General features: G+C 40.2%; 1 protein-coding gene across 1 annotated transcript; it reads left to right on the top strand.

Annotated features, from left to right (window-relative positions):
- The first annotated feature begins 3,765 nt into the window (after positions 1-3,765).
- Positions 3,766-14,539, top strand: dnajb6a (DnaJ heat shock protein family (Hsp40) member B6a). The gene is made up of 8 exons (XM_068738263.1): positions 3,766-3,937; positions 6,056-6,162; positions 9,148-9,257; positions 10,334-10,399; positions 11,350-11,460; positions 11,558-11,704; positions 11,787-12,003; positions 13,547-14,539. Exons 2-8 carry the CDS (start codon positions 6,098-6,100, stop codon positions 13,650-13,652), a joined length of 822 nt encoding a protein of 273 aa, XP_068594364.1. The 5' UTR covers positions 3,766-3,937; positions 6,056-6,097; the 3' UTR covers positions 13,653-14,539.
- The last annotated feature ends 587 nt before the right edge of the window (positions 14,540-15,126 follow it).

Below are 15,126 nucleotides of genomic sequence, written 5' to 3' on the forward strand. Positions count from 1 at the left end.
CAAGTGGTAGTGTTTTCGAGCACCAGAGTCCCTTTTGAAAACCTCACTTTACTGCAGCAGGGTCTGGCCGTCTCCCCCTCTCAGTCCGGGTTCTGGTTCTCTTGTTTCTCCCTTCCCTCCAGCGGGTCCAGCAATACGGTCTTGGTCTCCAGCAGCGTGGTGTCTGTGTTGGCTCCCAGCGGGGACCGGAGGAGCAGAGAGGGGAAGCTCTGCTCCTGGCTGGAGGAGGAGACGCTGCTGTTGGAGCTCCTGTCGGAGCTCCAACTGCAAGACAAAGGCTGCAGTGAAGCCGGATCTGGGTCTGTCCACGGCGGACTGGTCTCTGCCAGAGGCCCTGCTGGAGTCTTAGCTGAAGGAGCTTCTGGTGAACCTGATGGATTTCGTTTGCGGACATCACGTAGAATCCGATCCTGTGGCACTGATGACGAGCATTTAAAAATATCTATAGAGAAATAGACAACGATGGTCTAGTCTCCTTACGTAGGTCATATAGGGGCACCAGTATTAAATGAACTGTTTCATAACCAGTTAAAAAATCTTGAAATTGAACTGAGAAGTTAACTAAAATAACTGTGTAGATGAGATGAAGGTTCATATAACCATTATATAGAATATAATATACATATATTCATGCTTTGTATTCATTTTAAGACATTCAATTTGCAAAAATTGCACAACATTTTATAATGTTGCACAACATTCTGTAAACCCTCAGAGGAAAACCTCTGCATCAATGAGACAAAATGTTCAATCTACAGGTGTCATACAAGATGAACGTTAATGATGAAATGCTGCAGAGAAAGAATATGTTTTACGAATTATCTATGCTGTGTCTCTGTGACTGTACATAATGTGGTCCACAGTCTGACATACAGTGCATTCTTTCCTTGTGTGATGGTACGGTGATGTGTCACGATTGACATGATCACGATTGCTGTCCAAGGTGCTGATCCTTGGACAGCCAGGGATGTGGGAGCTGTCAACTGGAACTGTCCGTGGTACTCTTGTTGTCAGACTGTCTAATGTCAGGATATCTTGTCACAAAGGAGGAAATTATTGAAATTGTACATTTTTATCTAATTTCTGTTTTAAGTAACACTGTACTGTTATTGTCTTGACTTTAGCCAAGACTTTACTGTCATGCTTTTAGTGTTAATTAGTGCTTGGGGCTGATAGTTGAAAGTTATTTACTCATGGTACGCTATGTATTTATTCTTTGTTGTGTGTAAAATATACAGAGTATATGCAGGGTTTTGCTGATGGATGAAAAGATCCAATGACAGATGTCAGGTGATTCCAGTGATTGTCAGGATTTATCATTTGAAATAGTGGCAACACATTTTTTTCCCCTTTTTCTTTGTTGTCTCTTTATTGAACACTGTGAATAAACCGACATTCAGGAGATCATGGACGTGCAATGTGTTAATCAGATGAGATATGAAAAGTGAAAAAAATGTATATAAAAGTTTGGCATCTAAACATAACATCGAAAAAGTTAAAACCTTTTAAAAACGAGGCCTATTTGCAGGCCTCAGCTCGAATAAAGATAAGAAATACCTAATTAAGTGTATAATTAAATAAAAAAATAATAATAATAATAATTTTTTTTTTTAATATATTTTTGAGATGTGAAAAGTCATGGAAATATCAGTATACATGTTACAGGTTAACATAAGATAAGGATGGAACACAGCACAACTTGGAAAATTCTAAAACTCGCCCTGGAAAAACAGCAATTTCAGGATATTGGTTTTTGGAAATTATGGAAATCCAAGATTTAAAATATTCCCAGCTCTTATAACAACTGATAAAGGCTCTCTATACACAGTTATACATAGATACAGTGAAACATTTATAAAATATAGAGCATATAAAATTAAAAAACTGATTAAATATTCCAATATTTGAATAAAAAAGTATTTTTTAAATTCAAAAACACTCTATATCACTTCTATGTATCACTCCTGATGTTCAATGAATCAAAAGACAGAAGATTGGACCTTTTTTGAGTGTTTTAAGCTCTTTCTAAGCCCTTTTTAGTTGTTTAGTTTATGGTCACATACTGCTTCAGATTCAGCCCACTCTCTCTGTTTAGGGCTGTATCTCAGCGACCCTTTCTCCGATTTTCACCATTGAGACATCCTTCGAAGCGTAGGAGCCAATAGAATTGCCTGGAATTGAAAGCTAGATGATTGACAGCACTATTAGCCAATAAAGCTCAAAAACGTCCCATCTCTGAAATCTAATTTGCTGAGCTTCCAACCCTCCCAAGAAGCCGAGGAGTGTCGGAGAGACACGAATCGAACGGATTCACACGGAGCACATGCAGCTGGACATACCAAGCATTGGAAGTACGGAGATATTTAATTTTTTCGCTGAGATTCGACCAAAAGTGAGTACAATATTCGATGAAAGCTGTGTGACTTTTTGTGTTCGAAGCTGAATATCTCTGCGATGGTTTACCGGAGAGAGAAATGGAAGATATGTCCGTAATCTCCGTCAAGCGGACATGCTTTTTCATGCTGCAGAACTATAACATCATTATATTCGTTCTTCGTGGGTTCTCTGCCAGTTACTTTTAACACAAAACTCTCTTAAGTTTTTATGTACTCTGCGTCCAAATGGGTGACCCTCGTTAATATACCTTTAACAGGGGCTACGGAAAATCATTCAACGATTGTATGGTCACTTTTTTGTCGGCAGGGTAATGTATTTATGTATATATTTTATACAACTTGGGAAATATTGAAGTTTGGGAAGGAGAATCTTGCTTTATGTATGTGAAATTTACCAACTGCATAAGATTTCTCTTGTCACTCAGCCTTAATGTTACATTCAACTTTAGTGATGTTTTGGGCATAGTTGTTATAGAATGACTCCGAATTAGTGGCAATAAATTCAAGTGTACAACAATTTAGCCCTGATGTCACATTCATTTGGGCTCCCGCTCATATGGGTAAGTAGAGTAACTAAACCAATTTGTATCAGCTTAAAACCAATGTATATGCGAATTAGAAGCTTTTTTTGATGGATTCAGGTCCTAATTAGTGCAAAATATTTGAATTACATATTGTATTATACATGCTTAGCGACTGCCCTCTACCTGTTGAAACCAGGCTATTGCAACTGAATTTTGCCATTGGTTGATCTGGAGGCAGGCGATGTGAATCGCTAATCGCTAGCATAGACATATCTCAGGCCCCGCAGTTAGTTTAAGCTAATTGGAAGGGGGACAGCTATCATTAACGTTAATTTAAATAACAGTAAAGTATGGCTAAATGTTAAAGTAACGTAGAGCAAGCCCAACAGTTAATATGGGGCTTATTATATCCTGTAACTTTAGCATGGACACATTGTAGAATTAGCAAGCTAGTCAGCAGCTAAGTGATTAACTGAATGCTTCATCTGCACACTTGTCACAGCATAAGAAAGCAAATTGCTATTCACTTTGATTCATCGGATTTTTGTAATGTTTCATGTTCTAGAGGCATTCTTTTGAGTTTCCAGGTTAGAGGCACTTCAGCCAAAAATATTGGATTTAGTTACTCTTTAATGTAAGAGTGGTTAAAGTATCCCAACAAGCTGTCAAAAAAGAAAACATAGACACGTGTGTGTTTACACTTTCAAACTCAGAAGGCAAGGGCCATGGGGATATTCAGGCACTGTAGGAGTTCACTAACTCAACACCAGATGGCAGTAATGCAACACCAAGGACGCAAGCTGCCGTTGAACTTCGAAGAAGAAGAAGAAGAAGAAGAAGAAGAAGAAGAAGAAGAAGAAGAAGAAGAAGATGGAGTCAGAAACAGGACGTTGCGTCTAATCTGGGAACCTGCAGACTGCTGAACATCAATAAACCCGAATCTGTTTAGCACCTGAACAACAGACCGTGTATCTGTCCTGCACGGCCGCGTATCACCGACAGCGGGACTCGAATTGGGTAAGTGTTTGACAGCTCAACCAATGCTACTGCTGTTTACCGCTGCGAAGCTAACGCTGTAACCAGCTTAACGTTAGTTTCGCCAAAGTGAGCGGCTAACAGCAGGCTACCGCCACAAACAAAACAATGTCGGTGAGGTGATATTATTCACTGGGTCAGACTGTGTCTTTCCCGTTCGCGCTGCTGTTCCTTTCTGTCCATTCACGTTTTGCCGGGTAGCAGCAACGACTCGGGGTCATAGAAGATAAACAAGCTAACGTTAGCTAGCGGCACTACTGAAGCTGGACTCGTCGGACTTCAACGCCAAACATTCAGTTAAGCCTACATATATACAAATACAACATCAATCTTCATGTTGTATTTTGTTTGGCATTTGATTAATTCCCTTTATTCTCATACATAGTTTCTTGCCTAATTGTCTCCATTTTATTATTCGTATTCTTATTTCAGTGCACCGTACTGGCTGTATTGGAAGTATTGGTTCTAAAATACTTCAACGCTTAAAACCATCAAACTTCACAAGCATTGTTCAGTTGATCAGTGTCCACCACTTTGATCAGAGTGGTGTTTATACCGTGTACAGTGATTGTGACAGTATGGCTCATACAAAGGGAGTGAATAGGGATCCATAGAATTTACATCGACACACAATTCATAATAACTTCAGTTACTGTGCATGTCATCACAGAGTTATGGAAACATGACCAGTGTGCAGTTAGTTTGTACTGTTTAGTGACATAAATACAATGTATGTATATGGAATTGTTTTTATAGTGATTATTATTAATATTATTATATACAGTTACTAATAACAAAAGTCATCGCACTCCTCCACAAGAATCCCATAGGATTTTAGGACATTGACAAAGTCATCAAAATGGTTCTTGAATGTCCTCATTGTCCACTTCCTCTGAGCTGCTGCTGTAGACCAGTTCAGGCTCCGTTCTATACCAGCAGCTACAAAGCACCCCTTTGTTAAACACATAACCATGTGAATGCACATCGAAATGAAACCATCTGAAAAGGAAGCTCCACTCTCACAGCTCACAGACATGGGCAACCTGTGACAAGGGGGCACAAATAGACATTGCCTCAGCTTGAAAAGATCACGAGCCAAAAATGTTGCTTTATCTCACACACTTAATCATCTGCAGTCTTACATTTTCAATCTTGTAGTTTTTGTTTTGTTTTTAAACTGAGGGGAAGCCTTTCTTTTGCAGGAGCACCCTGATCACATTCGCACAGTTACGTTTGAACTTTAACGCCCTTGCTCAAAGGAACCTCGGTAGTGGTAATGAGGATGGGTCAATGCGCTGCTTCTTCACTTTCCCCAACCAGATTTATCCTGCTGCTTACAGGCTCGCTTCTCTAACCTTTTGGCCACCACTGCCCTCAAAGTAATGATTTAATTGTATGTGCATATAAGTGTAGGAACATGCATTTAATGCCTGTGACTTTTTATTAAATTTCCAATTTTTAAAATTTTATTTATTTACTTACTTATTTTTATTGTATTTTATATAGGAGTCATTTGATTTGTTGATCAAAATGTGACAGTATAAAAATTCAATAATATACTAATTACAAACAATAAAAAATAAAAAAAATGCACAAATTAACTGCATATTCCTAATATATATATATATATATATATATATATATATATATATATATATATATATATATATTAGTAATAATAATTGAGGGGAATATTAATTAATTCATTTGTGTTATTATAATTTGTTTAATATATGAGCCATTTGATTTGTTGTCCAAAAATAATTGCAGGGATGGTGGTCCTTTATGTTCAAAACCAGTATTACACAATATTAACAGAAATATTTTTCCAAGATATATAATTATTACACAATGGTAAATGTATGCACAGTCACATATTCCTGTGCAATAATCCAAGTTGATGCTCACTTAAATTAACTTTGTGTGTTTTGGGGCCTAATTTTAGCTCTTAACCAATATATTGATGTTTTTTATGATATGTACATTATTTAAGATGTATATATTACATCACTAACGTAGTCACACAAGCTGAAATAATTTAAAGCGCTACAGCACTTACCGTGTGGAACACTCGTCAGCAGCTCTCTTTTGTTCTCTCAGGTTCACCGGGCTCACAGAAGTTCCTCTCTTCATCCACTCATCATGGTGGACTACTACCAGGTTCTAGGAGTACGGAGAGATTCTTCCGCGGATGATATAAAGAAAGCGTGAGTTGATGAAGTTTTTGAAATGTTCCATCTCCGCTGTGATCCTCTGAAACACTTCAGCAGACATCTTGTCCTCCGAATATAGCTGGCTGCAGCTACAGCTAATCAATGGCTCTCTATAGGCTGGTCAGCTCTCTACGGAGTTTCATTAGCAACACAACCACCAAGTGAACTCAAACTACTGGAGTAATCAATCTGCATGCGAAGGGACACATTTGTAAAGTTTACAAAGCATGCAGCAGTAAAGCGGTGGTGGTGGAACTGAGATTTATACTTGAAGCTGCTCCCTCTTAGCTTCATGCAAACTGCACTGTATCTGAGTTTGGGAGTGAGTCTTGTAGATTTGGCCTGTGAGGTGACATCTGTAATATCAGATTGCTTCCCAGTGCGTTCCATCAGCTTTAACCGTCAGAAAGAGCTGACGTCCAACAGACGGATAGCGCTGAACATTATGGTGAAACTGGAAAAAATTCAGGTGAAGTTCCTCAAAAATGTGTTTGGTCTTGATTTGCAGAGGGATTGAAGGTTATTTTGTGCTCATTCGTAAGGTTAATCCTCTAACGTCTGTGCTTGTTAGCAGGTACTATGTCCTTAAACCGTGGATCTTATACAAAACTTCCTTTGAGTTTTCTTTGTCAGCCTCCCTGTTGTGTTTGCTGTTGTTCCTCATCAGTCACTGAGCATCCCACACAATTGTCATTCCTATGCACAAACAAAGTTACAATATACACAATAAACATTATGCTCAGTGGGGGATTTATAAACATATATGTGGACATTCTGGATTGGATGTCAGCGTTTTGGTGCCATTATAGGTATAAAAAAAAAAATGAGAGAGAATACCGAGGTTGATATTCTCAGAAAAAAGAAAAGAAGAAAATGTAATATTCTCTGAGATTATAAAGTCACAAATTCAGAATATAAATAAATAAATTTAAGAAAGGGAATTTTAAAAAGTTGTGTATTATTTAGGTTTTGTTTTTGTTAAAAAGATGTATCTAAACAAACTTCTCATTAGCATATGAATTACAAAATACATTGAGGTCCACGGAACAATTTAAAGAATTGCTAATATAATAAACCAGTTACTAGAGGCTTTTAGTGTCCCTTATTCCTCACATTTCAGTCCTGGGGCCTGTTGTTCGAAACCTAGATAAGGCATTAAGCCGGGATATGTTGGTTATCCTGGCTGAATTTAGCCTGCAGTCGGTTGTTTGAAAGCTGGATAACTTTATCCTGGTCAAGTTACCATGGTGATTTATTCTCTGCAGCTAGCCTGCTCCAGACCAGGTTAAATGCCAAGCTTAGTTGATTTTGTTGTCTTATCTTTGGAGTCAGCGGCTGCGCTGATCAGAAATTAATGTATTTTATACAGTCATTCCATGTTCTGATGAAGGCTACGCATTGGCCTCGCTTTTAAACAAACAACACGTAGGCTAAATTATTATTTTAAAAAAAAGAAATAAAACAAAACATGATCAAATTAAAAAAATAAATAAAGTTAGCCTATTACGATAGTTCTTTTTCATAATTGGGGCCTATTCGTGTGTTCGTCATTGTAAATAAACACCCTTCATATTGTTTGCCAGCTCAAATCTGATTTTATTGCAGTCATTACAGTAATTAGAAATGGCTGCACTTGCAAAGGTGCTCGCAATTAATTACACTACTCATTTAATCAGTTCGTCTCCAAACTTCAAGACAGCAGCGGTGCTTCATTTTATGAGAGGTGTGTCACCTTACGTCAGCATTCAGATCCGCTGTTCATTGGAGGAAAGTGTCCACACCTGTCGTCTCATCAGTGAATCTGTGATCAATCTCTGTGGTCTACTGAAGAAAGCCGTGGCCGCGCACTTACTCGAATTAGTTAGACCTGGCTTGACAAAGCCGCCCCTTCTCAGCCTGGCTCGGCGTTCGAACAACCAATTAAGCCAGGATGAACTTATGAGACTTTGTCCAACCTGGCTTTCCCACTTATCCTGGATGTCTTTATTCTACTTTCGAACAACAGGCCCCTGGTTGATTTCGGTGACATCTGGTGGTAATGACAAAGTGCGTTATAATGAATCAGGTTCCAGAGTTTCTACTCCCTTTCTAGCTACATTGCAGCTCACTGTGATTGATCGTTTACAGTATTTAAAAGTCATCCACTGTTAGAAAAATGACAAAAGTATCTTGTCGTGTGGATGTGACATTGTGTTTCCTCTGGCTCCTTCTCAAAAGCCAAGTTGTGGACATATTTTAGACACCTAAAAGAATCAATATCAGTTTAAATGTACACTATATGTAGAATATTTTCACCACTTTACCTTGCTGTCACACAGTCCTTTGTTTTGGGGAACTGAAGCAGTTAACTACAGTATGCTCTCTTCAAAGTCACTTCATGGACAAAAACATCTACCGCCGCTTCTATCGGTTAGTTTGTGTTATTGTGTGTCTTTGGTGTTTTTAAAAGGTTAGTTTGGATTCACCAAAGTCACACAACAACACAAACAGGCTAACTGATCGAGGCAACGATAGACCAGTAAACTCCCCCGTAATGCAGGGTAAGATTTGGGTTAAAAAAATATTTTTTGTCAAAGGAGTGTACAGGCTTTGAGGAGAGCATTGATGGCAGCTTCAGTTCCCCCATAAGGAAGGACTGTGTGACAGCAAGATAAAGCAGTGCAAATATTCTACCTCTAGCATACACTCAAACTGATAATGATTCTTTTAAGTGTCTAAAATATGTCCCGTGCTGCTACTCCTCTCTATTTCTCCAAACTCCATCTACTGTAGTAATACACTGACTATGGAGAAGAACCTCATACAACCACACAAAAAAAATAAAAAAAATGTCCATAAGACTGCAGTGTGGGACAGAACATGGCTGATTGTTCTTATCATTAGTCAGCAGCAGCATCATGAGCTCTAGATAAAAGCACAGTATTTGATCTCTTCAGTCGGGTGTTATTAATCAACCGTCTTCCCTCTGTCCTCCTGTAGCTACAGAAAGCTGGCGTTGAGGTGGCACCCTGATAAAAACCCAGAGAACAAGGAGGATGCCGAGATAAAGTTCAAGGAGCTGTCGGAGGCCTATGAAGTCCTGTCAGATGGTTTGTATCACTACTCGGGCCACAAACAAACGCCAGTGGCCCTGTTCACACCTGATCACAAGCAGACAGCTCCGAGTACGTCGGTTCACTCCTGGTATTAGAATGCGTCTCCATTTACGTCTCGGGGACTAGTCTAAAAGAGGAAGAACGACAAAGACCAGGTCCAATCCTTGGCGTGTTTCAGGCAAATTATATCGCCAAAAGCTCTTTTCATAATGTTCCGATGTCATGGACAAAGCCAGCTTATGCAATTTGAGAACCAGCTGGTGGTGAGAAAAGGGAGGAATAAAAGGAGAGCCGTGGCTTCAACGACTTATTTCCCCCGTTACGGACACCTTACTCTACGAAAAGTGATGTGATCATATTCGTCTCAGACCACCTCGGGCAAGCGGTTTGAGTAATCGGATCACGATTACACTCGTGATCCGATGTAATCGTGTTGTTACGCCCCGATCCAGGAGCGTGGAAGTGCAGCATGAGAACAAGTCAAAAGGAGAGCGGATGAATGCTACAGTTAGCAATTTGATTTGCTGTAGGCGCTCACACAGCAATGTTGAAATTATTTACAGAGGTGAAGCTTGTGTTTCGGGGTGAACCGAAGGCCAAAAACAATGAACTAAACAAACTACTTCAGATTTCCGGCTCAGCCCTAAAACAAACAAAAAGAAAGAAGAAAAGAAATGCATGAACTAAACCTAACTCCCTCGACTAAGCATAAACAGGAGACAGCGGTGTTGAACAGAAACGGCGATTCACCCCTACAGAACCTTTCACAGACGGACACAAAAGGTCGAAGGCGGAATTAGAGCAACAGAGTAATAGTACATACAAACTAGTGCTGGGCGGTATACCGGTTCAACCGGTATACCGCCCAGCACTAATGCAAACAACAGTGTAACTACGGCTGTCCACCGGAGACCAGAGTTATTGCCAGGTGTGAACTGGGCCAACATGAAGTGAAGCTCATCCCAACAGCACAGGGTCTGAGTTCCTCCTCCTCCTCTCGGTCCTCATGTGTCTGACTTTCTTCTCTTTGTTGTGAGTCTACTTTGAGCGTTTTCACTTTCCTCTTCCAGCCAACAAGAGGACCATATATGATCGCTATGGCAAAGAGGGACTGACGGGGAGCAACGGAGGAAGAGGTAAGCTCAAAACTTACCATGAACCTAAATCAAGTCTTTTTGTTGTGTGAGAACAACTGGTTTTAGTTTGAACTTCGAGGTTAACTTGGGTTTGTGTCACTGACTGGCTCTGATTGTTATGAGTGTCTGACAACATAATGAGAAGAACCCCACAGAGGAATAAAAGCTTTTTCTTTACCGTTTGCTTGATCCGGTCATGTGTCATGTGACTTGATGCCTGCAACGAGACTTCTCCTTGAGCGAGACTTTGTTAAACACAATGACAAACTGAGCAGATCTAGCGAAAGCTTAAGGAAAACATGTTGATGGTGTGCAGTTGCACCCTGGGTGAAGTGAGGTTTTGCAGTAAATGAGTCAAATTAATTTTGGTTGTTTTGTTTTATGATAGCAGCCGGTATACAAGGCCCCAGACTTTTATTTCTCACCACGTCCAGGAAAAACAATTTGAACCGCTCTGAAGTCAGTGTAAACCATGAAAGATTCTAAATAGTATCCTTTTACTCTGTTAGAGTCATCTATAATGGTTATTTGAATATAATCACACAATTATTTAAATTGCTTGTGAAAACCTCTTAAAAGCAATACTCAATTTCACTGAACAGAGCATGAAGGCATCATGGCGTAACTCAGCTCCGGTGCTGCCAATGTCAAGTAGCTCATCTCCTGCCGATTTCTACACAGATTTGTTGTTAACAATGTAACGTTATCCGGGATCGGCGTCTAGAAAGCATGAATTCAGAATTAGAGTAGTAGGACCAGTAGAGAGAGTGGGGGCCCAGTCCTGGCAGGCACAGTTAGCTGCTCAACGGACGCATACTGTAGTTTGAAGTTGGATGGAACAGGTGGAGATGGCTGCAATGGTGACAATAAATGCCGACCCAGCGTTTATTGAATGCATCTTGTTATTTTTTGGTTCGTGTTTTTACGATTCGGTTTTCATCACGTTTCAGGGGGCCATTTCCACAACGGAGACCATTTCCACGAACAGTTCACATTCCGCAACCCAGACGACGTCTTCAGGGAATTCTTCGGAGGCAGCGACCCATTTGCAGACTTTTTCGGTAAGTCGTACTAGATCAGTGTGTTTCAGAACTACCATTCCTCATCTCCTGCACCAGTTTTAATAATACCTTAATACTTTCCATCCTGTTCCCTCAGGTACAGATCCATTTAGTGATGATCCGTTCTTCGGCAGCGGCCGGCGGCACCAAAGTCGAGCGAATCGCAACCGGGCAGGTGGCTCGTTTTTCGGAGGCTTTGTTGGATTTCCTCCCTTTGGTGCTGGCTTCTCACCTTTTGACCCAGGTAAGACCAGCACCAATAAATAAATAAAATCCCCACACCACTGTCACCGGTTTAAATGACTCTCTGCCCTATTTATCCCCAGGCTTCGGCCCTTTCGGCTCCATGAGCCATATGGGTCACATGGGTCATATGGGTCACATGGGTCACATGGCACCCATGGCCAGCCTGGGAGGCGGAGGCTTCACCTCTTTCTCCTCCTCCTCCTTTGGGGGAGGAGGTGGAGGAGGAGGCATGGGCAACTTCCGCTCCGTGTCCACCTCCTCCAAGATCATCAACGGCAGGAAGATCACCACTAAAAGGTAGAGACCTATGGAATGACACCACCTGAGAGAAAACCCAAAGATCCATCCAGTATCGCTGAAATACAAACCAAAGTACACTACAGTACAGTGCATCTTCTGTCCCTTCAATATATTACTATTTTATAAGCATTTTGTAATACATATCCAACAATTCCTGTGGTTTCAGCCTTCCACAGATTAAAACTGAAGCGAGAACAGCTGGTCTGCACTCATCCAGAGCACATTTAGGAATGTCCTCAGCTGGATGAACTGCAGAACAACTGAATTCCTTTTTGTCAAAGCTGAGGTCAGAGTCAAAGATGAGTCCAAAGATTTGGGCAGGAGCTTTGACAAATTACCCACAAGGAGTTTTAACAGTGGTGATCATGTAGTAGTAGTAGTAGTAGTAGTAGTAGTGAACTCGGTCAGATCACAGACTGTATAAGAAGTGGACGTAGTCATTGTGATGTCACCCATTGGTTTGTGGACTGCCGTTATGAAGCCTTGAGTTCTGTGATTTCACCATTGCCATCTTGGCTATTTTGCAAATGATGAACAGAGGTGACCATATTTTGAATGCAAAGGAGTGACATAGAGACGCCGGATACGGCATTCCCTGCTTTGTGGTCTATTTGACTCTAAATGGAGCATGATTTGCTAAATGAACATCATGTTGTATTGAAGAAGACTTGAAACTAGAGATTGAGACTATAAACTCATGTTTACTATGTTTACTGAGGTAATAAATCAAGAGAGAAGTAGAGTCATTTTCACTTCCGCATCGGCAGAACCAGAGCTTGCCACCTGGTTCAGACCTGAAACTCTTTTGTGTCTGAATTGAAGACTGTAACATTAGAGCTTACATCGTCATCCATTATGAACAAAGGAAATAAAATGTCTTTCAAATAAACCAGGAAACATTGTGCATGAACCATAAACTCTATATCAAGATAGACAAAAAGTGAAGCCAAAGTCTCCATCGCCCCCTGGTGGCTGGCTGCACTACAGGTCATAAACCCCCTCCATGTTAGCGGATGGGACTTGGGCCACTAAGAAAATCAAATGTCAAATACATTTTTCTGTCTTTTTTGAAAGTTCTATTCACAGTGATGTATGTTCAGGTGTTCTTACATCTGGTTACTGTCTTTCCCGCTGAAGCCCTATCGTGGTGCTAATGTCAGCTCAGTGTAGCAGCTACACGTAGGGCTCTTACGCTAACGAGCCGCAGCCGTGCTCGGTTGGGGTGTGTTAGAGGGACCTCGATAAAAGTCCAATAAACTTATAGTATCTTAAATGGGTAAACCAGCCAATTCAAAGAGAAATACATCTGATAAATTACAACTTTGTTTTGTGCATGTGTTATTGAAAATAACATGTTAAATACTTAATAAATGAGACCAAGAAATGTGTTTAGGCATAGCTAGCTAGGCATCAGTAAGAACCATTCAGGAACATTTGCTCAATAAAGACCTTTATCCTAATAAACGTGTCTTTATGGGATGGATAAGGAGGATTTGTGCCAATTAAGTAACATCTGGTTTGAACTTTGCCCCCCCACCAGGATCGTGGAGAACGGTCAGGAGCGGGTGGAGGTGGAGGAGGACGGCCAGCTGCGGTCACTAACCATTAACGGCAAGGAGCAGCTGCTGCGACTGGAACACAAGTGAAGACGGAGAGCGCCCCCTGCTGGAGAAGCGTTACCTCAGCACAAACAGACCAACAAACTTGAGCTCGGAACAGGAGGAGGAGGAGGAGGAGGAAGAAGAGAAATGAAAAAGCAACAAAACAATGTAATAATAGTGCTCTACTGTTGTTTGGATGTACATAGTTAGGTTTGTGTTTATTTCCCCTCATGTCCTCTCTCCCTGCTGACTCATTTGTTAATCAAAGGGTCGAATCCCAGGATTTGGACGCAGACTTTTCTATGCATTTTTGTTAATGTATTTCTGAATTGGAGCTGTCCTTATATTTTGGCTCAGGGTGGTGTTATTGTTTCAGTGTTTGGGACCACAGTATTGCTCTGATGTATGTGACCCCCCCCCCCCCACCACCCCTTCTCTCTCTCTCTCTCACACACACACACACATTCCTGTATGCACTCCACTCAGTCTGTGTGATGGCACACACACACTGCATTCAGAAAACAAAGCATGACTTTTGCTTTTTCATCTGAATAGTAAAAAAGAAAAAGTTTTGTGTTTGATTTTTTTATTTTTTTTAAGTGGGTAGAAATGACAGAAGCATCCCCCCTCTCTGTTTACTGCTTGTCTAACCTCTTCTTAGTAATAATTCCTTTTTTATTAAAAAAAAAAAAATACAATGCTGGTAGGATGTTATGCAATTTTATATGTTCTAATAACAATTGTGTTTTTTTTGTTTATTTAATTCTGCATGTACACCTGTTGATGTTGAGTCTTAATGTTAAAGCTGCATTATGATGCACAAATAATGGAAGGCATTCTATAAATGATATATGGATATAGAAGGAATTTTGTGTACTTTGTAAACCAATAAATCTTGAGTTTCATCCTGTTTTCAGGATGCAGAAATCTGACTGATCTCTGATCTGTTAGTCTGCGGCGAGATAGTTAAACAATTCATGATCCAACCTTGAATTAACCTTAACCTAATCATTGTCAGATCTGTTATAAATGTTTCTTGAATCACTGTTTCATACACAGCAGAACAATATTACGAACATTTGTATAGCGATGACATATTACTAAAAAGGTGATGCTGAAGTGCAGTCAGATTCGCTGCCTTCTTGGTTGAAAACTTGGTTCAAGTGTTTTCTCATTCAATCACACTCCGAGCTGATGCCGTATTTATGGTGGCTGAGAAATGTCGAAGAAATGCAAGAGCTGGTTGTGAGCCAGTTTGTGTTGTGGCTTTTGTGTTTGTCCTTATTTTTGAAAAGTAAGATTAAAACTGCAAGAAGACCAAAAATTATTTCTTCTGTTTTCTTATCCTTCCTATCAGCACAGTGCTGATGAATATCTAGTCATCTCATGCGCCAAAGACAAAAATATGGTATTTTCTCAAAACGTCAATAGAACTGTGTGAAATATGTATGTTATACATACAATACTAGTTGTATTGTAGTTATGTCGATGACCTCACACAACCCTGAGGTGTCCCTGA

The sequence above is a fragment of the Cebidichthys violaceus genome, unplaced genomic scaffold (genome assembly GCF_023349555.1).
Source record: "Cebidichthys violaceus isolate CVI_PGR_0920_01 unplaced genomic scaffold, fCebVio1.0.p SCAF_8, whole genome shotgun sequence".
Lineage (NCBI taxonomy): Eukaryota > Metazoa > Chordata > Actinopteri > Perciformes > Stichaeidae > Cebidichthys > Cebidichthys violaceus.